An 8,935-nucleotide genomic window follows, 5' to 3' on the forward strand; every position below is an offset into this window, starting at 1 on the left:
AACTATACTTACAACGCGATTATTTTCATAAAATTCTTTACCGGTAGAAATCAGTTCGTTAGGCACCCTCCTCAAGAAGGATTTTATGCATGCACATAGAAGGGTTGATTCCCTTTAAATCAGAAAATGTCCATCCTATGGCATTCTTGTGTTGTCTCAACACATTGATAAGCTCCTCTTCTTGCTCCTCACTCAAGATTGAATTAATGATGGCTGGATATGTGTTATTGTTACCCAAGTAGGCATACTACAAACTTGGAGGCAAGGTCTTCAGCTCCAATTTTAGTGCTTCCACTTTCTTCTTGCTTGTCTTATCTAGCATGATTGAGCCTTCTATGATTTCTTGTGGTATCTCACCATATGATGCTTGTTGATCTTGTTCCATAACATCTTCACATTGTTCTTCTTCTAAGACTCCTTGAACTAGCTTCTCCATTGTGTCCACCATCATGCATTCACCAATGGATTCTTTTGGGTAGCTCATTGCTTTGAAAACATTGAATACCATATTCTCTTCATGCAATCTCAGGACTAACTCTCCCTTTTATACATCAATTATGGCCCCAACAGTAGCTAGGAATGATCTTCCTAGTATAATTAATGCATTAGACTCTACCTCCAAATCAAGCACAACAAAGTCTACTGGGAATATGAATTCCCTCACTTTCACCAACAAGTCTTCCACCACCCCATGAGAAAATTTGAATGTTCTGTCAGCTAATTGAAGAGCCATTCTTGTTGGTTTGGCCTCTTCAATTCTCATTCTTTTCATCATGGCTAAGGACATAAGATTGATGCTAGCCCCTAGATCACATAGTACATTCTCAATGCTTATATCCCCTATGATGCAGGGGATTTGAAAGCTCCCACGATCTTTCATCTTTTGGAGAAGCTTCTTTTGTATGATGGCACTACATTTTTCTGTGAGCACCACAGTTTCCTTTTTTCCCCAATTTTTTTTCCTTGTCATGAGCTCTTTTAGAAACTTAGCATAGAGTGACATTTGCTCTAATGCCTCAGTAAAAGGTATGTTAATTTGAAGCTTCTTAAAGATCTCCAAAAACCTAGAAAACTGGCTGTCCTTCCCATCTTTTCTTAGCCTTTGTGGGTAGGGTAGTTTTGGTACATAGGGCTTCAAGACTTGCTTTGGTGGAACTGGATCAACTATCTTTTCTTCCTTCTTGGTTTCTGGTTCGTTTGCAACTTCTTTTTCATGCAAGTTGTGGTTTGAGGATGCCTCTTCCACTACCTTCCCACTTCTCAGTGTGATAGCCTTGCATTCCCCTCTTGGGTTGGCCATGGTATCACTTGGAAATGTATGTGTGGGCATTGGTATCTGTTTGGACAAGCTCCCTAGTTGTGCTTCCAATTTTGAAATTGCCGCCCCTTGGTTCCTTATGTTGGATCTAGCCTCCTCTTGGATTGAGTCTATCTTTTTGTCAGCTTGCAATTGTCTCTCTGCAACAGTGACAATACTCTCTGCCAATTGTGACATAGCAGCCTCTAATCTTGCAAAGTTGTTACTGCTATCACATGGTTGTGGGGCTGAGGATGATACATTTTGAGAGTGGTTGTTGTATGGTTGTTGGGTGGAGTGGTATGGTGCATTTTCTGAGTTATGGTAGGATCTATGGTTGTTAGTTTAATGGTTGGGATTGTTGTATTAGTTGTTGTAGTATAGTTTGTGATCTTGGTTGTGGCCTTGTTGGTTTCTCCACCCAAAATTTGGGTGGTTCTTCCAACCTAGGTTATATGTTTTGGCATTGGGGTCATATCATGGTCTGGAGGAATTATTCACATAGTTGGCTTGCTCTCCTTCACATTCAACTTATGGGGTGTCTTCTTCTTGCATAGGTGCTTTGGCTTAGACAGCTGAGACTTGATTCTTCTCCATTTACTTTGTTAAAGCTGCTAGTTGAGCTGTGATCACCTTGTTTTGAGCCAATAGAGCATCCATATAATTGAGCTCCATTACTCCCCTTCTTGGGTTTCTATCGGAAGCATAGAAGTACTCATTGTTGGCCACAATTTCTATGATATCTATGGCCTCTTCAATTGTCTTCTTCTTATTGAGTGAGCCTCATGAAGAGTGATCTAAAGCCTTCTTTGATTCTTGTGTCAAGCCTTTATAGAAAATGTGCAGCTGTACCCATTCATTGAACATGTCTGGAGAGCATTTTCTTGTCAACTCTTTGTATCTCTCCCAGGCTTCATAGAGAGTTTTCTCGTCTTGTTGTCTAAAGGTTTGTACCTCAGCTCTCAATCTATTAACTCTTTAGGGAAGATAGAATCTTTCCAAGAACTTATTCACTACTTCTTCCCAAGTTGTCAAACTTTTCATAGGAAATAATTCCAACCACTTTAATGCCTTATCCCTGAGAGAGAAAGGGAACAACAACAGCTTATAGGTATCCGGATGGACACCATTAGCCTCCACTGTATCACAGATCCTCAAGAATGTGGTTAAATATTGGTTGGGATCTTCTTGTGCACTTCCTCCAAATGAACAGTTGTTTTGAACAAGGGTGATGAGTTGAGGCTTTAACTCAAAATTGTTAGCATGAATGGTTGGTTTTAGGATGCTACTTCTACAGTTTCCTGGGTTTGGGTTGATGTAAGAGCCTAGAACTCTTCTCTCCTGCCCAACATGGTTACCAGCACCTTCCCCACATTGATTATGTATTTCCTCCTCCATAGTTACGTCTAGATCTTCCTCTACTACTTCTTCTCCAACTATTCCTTTACCTCTTGCTTCCCTCCTTAGTCTAAGGAAGGTCCTCTCAGGTTCACTATCAAAAGAGAATGAAGTTTTTCCTCTTCTACCTGTCATACATTCAGTAACAAACAAGCAAAAGACAAGAGAAGGAATCACTCTTGTTAAGACTTATGGTTAGATTGATTGGTGCAATTGATCAAACATTTAGTGGGTTAGTATGCTAAAATGGAAATATATACAGTGAATCGGCCGAAAACATCAAATGCTAAAGGAAAAGAAGAAAATAAGAAACTGAAATTAAAGAAATTAGCAAGGTAAATAAAATTGCTTAATCTAATTACCCATCAATTTAGTCATTGTCAAATTCAAACCAATCCCCGGCAACGGCGCCATAAAACTTGATGACCAGATTTCACTCACTATATAATAAATCCGTTCTTTGGCAAGCGCACCAAATATTGTCAAGTAATAACCCACTAAGAGTGGGGTCGAATCCCACAGAGATTGGTAGATTGAGCAATTTTAATCAATGGGTGAATTAGTCAAGCTAAGCAATAGAGATTGTTGAGTCCAGAATTCTAAATTAACAGAAATATAAATGACTTAAAAGTAAAGGGAAGCAATAAAGTGCAGAAAAATAAATGACAAGAATGTAAAGTGCTGGAACATAAATGACTGAATAGTAAATGGGGAATGGGTAATGACAGAAATTAAAGAAAGCTATATAGAATAGGAGAAATTTGTTGGGATTAGGAGATGTTGCTCTCTTTGGATTAGATCTAGATCATCTCTTCTTCAATTATGTAACTCATTGACCTCTTGGCAATTATGATTGATTGAACCCCAATCCCTTAGTGATTCAATCTCTCAAATCTTGATAATCAGCTAATTCCTTGGTCTAATTGCTCATGAAGAGAGATATGCTTGGTCCCTGATTATACCACACATCTTCATAGATCTAAATAGTGGGTGGATTTCATGTCACCATATCCAATCCCAAAACCCAGATCTACTCAAGTGTGAGAAGGGATTTCAAGCATGGTTTCATGTTTCCTTTCCCAAGATTCCCATGAAACCTCTTTTACATTCAACCTCTTTTCCAAGATAATAAAATACTAGCATGAAGAATGAAATTCCTTCTAGCAAATCAAAGAAAAGATGAAGAGAAGAAAAAATTCATTATCATTAATCCATCAAGTACAACAGAGCTCGCTCTCCCAATGAGAGGGAGTTTAGCTACTCATAGCTTAGATAAAAGTACAAGAGATGGAGAAGATGAAGTAAAGTCTAAAAGTGAAAGTAAAACTAACTCTTAATTCCAAAACTAACTAGCCAATCCACCCAACCCCTTTTTTCAGTACTTCTAGGGGGTATTTATACTACTCCTATCACTAGAATTAAAAAGTACGAAAGAGAAAAGAAAATTATAACTGTAAAGAAAAGGAAAAAAAAAACTAATAGAAATGAACCATGTGCTTGGCGTGTGACTGGCGTTCGAGTGGCGTGCCACGCCTAGCTTGATGACGAGAACTTTTGTACGGTTTAGAATTCTCAAATGAAATTTTGTTGTAATATAGTTTCTAAACCAACAATAGTCCTCTCATACAAAAATTGTGTTTGTCACAAGTACAAACCCCTAAAATTGTAAACCGAAGTATTTAAACCTCGGGTCGTTCTCCCTAGGAATTGCAACAAAGTGTCTTGTTATTGGTTATGAGTTGTATTTTGGGGTTTTGAGGTTTTAGCCAAGAAACATAAACTGCAAAGAAAATAAACTAACAACTAACAAAACTCTTGGCAAGGTATGAGAACTAGAAGTCCTATCCTAGTTATCCTCCTCAATTGTGACCACAAATTATCCATTGCTACCACTTAGTTAACCTCTAACCATGGAGAAATGTCAAGTGGATGAATCAACTTGATTCCACAAGTCCTAGCCAACTCCCAAGGAAAAGACTAGCTTTAGAGGTATCCAAATCAATTAGCAACTTCTAGTTATCAATTAACAAAGGCATTAATTAACTCAAGCGTCACTAATTACTCTACCTAGGCCAAGAGAAACAAAATCTACACTAAAGTCCAACCAAGAATTTCATCAAATACTTGGAAGGCACAAAAGGAAAGCATAGTAAATTGATAGCATGAATAGAATCTAACAACAATTGAATGTGAGGAATCAACAACAACAATCAAAGAAAACAAAATCTACATGAATTACCTCAAATTGCATTAAAAGAAAATAGAGTGAACAAAAGTAGATCTACAAACAAAATAGAAGAAAGTAATAACAACAATGGAAGAATGATAAAATGTAACAACAAGGAATTAAGAAGAAGTAAAAGAGAGCATGAATTAAAACCTAGATCTAAGAACTAAACCTAATCCTAATCCTAATTCTAGAGAGAAGTGAGAGCTTCTCTCTCTAAAACTAAAACTAAACTAGCCTAATGTGTGTGTATGAACTCTCTTCATGCCTCCCCATCATTCCTTGGTCTTTTAGCCCTTTTCCCACTAAAGCCCAACTCCAAATGGGGCTGGAAACTCTCCAAAATCGCCAGGCACGTGTTCTATTAAAAAATCATATATCAGCACCGACGCGTACGTGTACAGCACGCGTACGCGTCCGTGGGTGATTTCGCAAGGTGCGCGCGCGTCCATGAGCGAGTTCAATTCTTTGGCTTTCCATGATCTTCTCCACTTGCATGCTTCCTTCTTTGCTCCCTTGATCCATTCCTAGCCCTTTTTTTCAATTCTAAAATTACTAACAACCACATCAAGGCATCTAGTAGAATCAAAGAGAAATAGAAATTCATCAAATTATAAGTCTAAAAGCATGTTTTCACATTTAAGCACAAATAAGGGATCAATCACAAAATCATGCTATTTCATTGGATAAATGTGAGAAAAGGTTGTCAAAATACTCTAAATTCAACACAAGATAAACCCTACAAAGGGGGTTTATCAACCTCCCCACACTTAAACCAAGCATGTCCTCATGCTTAACCAAGAATGAAGTAAAGGGTATGACATTTATTCAATGCAACTAAACTACCTATATGTAACTATCTAAATGAATGCAACTAACTATATGAATGCTAATGCTTGGTCAAAACAAATCAAATGTATGACATTTATTCAATGCAATTAAACTACCTATATGCAACTATCTAAATGAATGCAACTAACTATATCAATGCTAATGCTTGGTCAAAACAAATCAAATTCCAAGAGAACACATATAAGCACAAAGGGCTTAAACAATGGGAATCAAACCTAACCCACAATTATATTGAATTATCAAAAGAGTTTACAAACTTGCATGAATATAGGTGATAATGGTGAATATATGTAATTGAGCAGTCGAACCCTCACCGAATGTGTATCCGCTCTATTCACTCAAGTGTTTGGGGGTTGATTCACTCAGTTCTCCCCTAATCATGCTTTCTAAGATTTATTTTTCTTCTAACAGTCAACATTTATTTCATGCATGCATACAAGTATCATGAGGTCTTTTCTTTAAGTTGTAATGGGGCTAGGATCAAGGTAAGGATGCATATTTGGTCAAGTGAGCTTGAAATTTGAATCTTTGATAATCTTAAACTTCCCACCTAACCTATGACATCCTATACAATTTCAAAGCTAACCTAACTACCCATTTTTCTCACTTTTTCACATACTCATGCATTTCCTTTCAAAGAAATAATTGGACATATAGAATTAAACAAATCAAATATCACAATCATATGATGAAATAATGCACACAAGAAGGAAAAATAAGTGGTTATAAGATGTAACCACACAATTAGGCTCAAATCTCACAAGCTTGTATTTTTAGCTCAATACATGCATCACAAAATATGAATTCAAGCAAGTTACAAAAGTTTTCAATCAATTGGGTTGTGCTCTATAGATGGATTCTTTCAAAAATTTCATCATTTTGACTAAGCATTGTTGTGATAGAGAAATTCCAAAACTTCCTTAGTTTACCCTTTTCTATTTCAATCAAAACAAGTTTCATATGAAAAAGGGTCAACTAGGTCTTAACAATTCCAAAACAGTTTCTAATCACAACCACAAGCTAAGAGGATAATTATATAAAGAAAAACCCAACTAAAGTATGAAATCCAACATCCATACTATCTACATCCAAAATGAGAAAGTATGCAACATAGAAGTATCCAAAATTTCTAAAGTAACCAATATATACAATAGTGTGCAAAATAAGATAACTAGGAAAGCATAACTAAGAAAATAGCCAAAATATTCACCGATCTACCGACGGTGCCAACGGCAACCTCCCCACACTTATGATCAAGCATCATCCCCGATGCTAATCCTCAGGCTCAAGGAGAGGTACACCGGTCGGCTCTGGCTCTGGCTGGGGCTGTGGTTGAGGCTGAGGTGTCTCCTGGGTAGCCTGGGTCTGTGGTAGTGGTGGTGGTGGTGCCACATGAACCGGCTCCTCCTCATGTGTATCCTCATCATGCAAATCCTCATGCCCCTCCTCATGGGTCTCCTCATCTAAATTGGAGGACTTTGGAAGAGGTGGCAGCTCAAAGCCCTGGGCTACAAATATCTGGTCAATCTGGTCCAGGCGACGCACGAGCTGGCACTTGCTGCACTCCATGAACCGGAAGAGACGCTGAACCAGTAAGTAGGTCGGCTGGGGCGCTGGTGATGGTGGTAGAGGAATAGCTGCTGCTGCTGATGTAGATGCTCCTGTTGGGGCTGATGACGAAGAGGGTCCAGCTCCCTCAATTGCTACCCTAGCCCGAGATCGGCACTGAAAAGGAGGCTTTTCAGTCACCCAGGACCCCCATAGATTGGTCACCAGCTCCTTCTCAGGGAGCGGTGGGGGTGGTGACACGTCCTCCGGTAGCCACAGGACACCGGCCCGCTGAGCCATCTGTGTGACAAGGAAGGGAAATGGAAAGGATCCTCTGATGTGGGCCCGCCACATGAACCGCCTGATCAGTCGGGGGAAATAGACCTCCTTCCCCTCTAGCACACAGCTGATCAGGATCAACATAGCAACGGGGATCTCTGAGAAGTGGGTAGTCGGCATGAGGTAGTGGGCGAAAATCTACTGCCATGTCTTGGCCTCTCTGCTCAGATAGGTAAAGCGCATCCCCTTGGGTGCCTTGTTCTCCGCATCCATAACCCAAAGAGCCTCCGGTGTAGCTACCACTGCCCTCAAAGCATCAAAGTCGAAGGTCATGCAGTGGAGCTCCACCTCGGCCTGCTCAAAGGCATCAGTATCACCTGCCTTGGGCCTACAAGTAAAGGCGTCCTCAATAGCCTACTCTGTGATGGGTACCTGAATACCTCTAATAAGCACCGAGTCAAGGGTGTGGCGGAAGAAGTTGCAATAGAATTCCTGCACCCAAGACCAGTTCACCCGGCTAAGTTCCCGATCCACAAAGTCTAAACCCATCCTCTCAATGCGGTTATTAATCGTTTGCCTCAAATCGGATGGGAGGACCAACTTCTTTTCAATGTTCAAGTTTTTTTTGTTGTAGCTTGGGAACCGAAGTTCACGGTAGAGATTAGGGAACTTGACTGTATCCTGGGCAAGCAGTGATTGATTTACCTTCTCCTCATCATCAATAGGATTTTTAGAATAATCCACATAAGAAGAGAAAGTAGAGTCCGGGGCCTTTTTCCTCTTTTTAGAGGTGGCTTTGCCCTTTCTCTTATCTGACATCCTAAAAAACAGAATAGAGTAGAATATAAGCAATTAAACACGTAACAGGAAGCAGGAAAGAATATGATCAGGGTGTAAGATGAATGACAAGTAATCATGATGTGAACTAAAATTGAAAACTTGGGATGCAAGTACGCGTAAAAAACATATTCATAAACCAAGAATCAAGCAATTCAAACAATGTGACACAATGCTCATGTATTAGGCACATTAATCATCATAACTCAGTAGGTTAGACAAGTTAGTGAGTTAAAAAAAATGAGATTGATAGTTAGTGTTCAGATGGAAAATGGCCTAATGAAAAGAGAATCGCAAAATGTGTACAACAATCATGTTCACACTCATGAAAATGTAGGGATGCCAAAAGCATATGATAACGGATTTGCAATAATTGGTGTTATAAACAATAGAGTGCATTGGTGTAACTATGAAAAGGTGAAAATCAAATAGAGTGAAAAAGAGAGTTACACTATGGGGGTACACCAATTATTGTGAAAGAATAAACATCGTGTAAG

The 8,935-nt window shown here is 39.1% G+C and overlaps 1 protein-coding gene across 1 annotated transcript; it reads right to left on the bottom strand.

Moving 5' to 3' along the window:
- Positions 1 to 544: 544 nt before the first annotated feature.
- Positions 545 to 1,495, bottom strand: LOC107627241 (uncharacterized). The gene has a single exon (XM_016330093.1). The coding sequence runs from the start codon at positions 1,493 to 1,495 to the stop codon at positions 545 to 547; it is 951 nt and encodes a 316-aa protein (XP_016185579.1).
- Positions 1,496 to 8,935: the final 7,440 nt, after the last annotated feature.

The sequence above is a fragment of the Arachis ipaensis genome, chromosome B2, assembly GCF_059453495.1.
Source record: "Arachis ipaensis isolate K30076 ecotype BB chromosome B2, ASM5945349v1, whole genome shotgun sequence".
Lineage (NCBI taxonomy): Eukaryota > Viridiplantae > Streptophyta > Magnoliopsida > Fabales > Fabaceae > Arachis > Arachis ipaensis.

Coding starts and splice junctions, on each gene's coding strand:
- LOC107627241 (XM_016330093.1), bottom strand. CDS start 1,495: ATGTCACAATTGGCAGAGAGTATTGTCACTGTTGCAGAGAGACAATTG.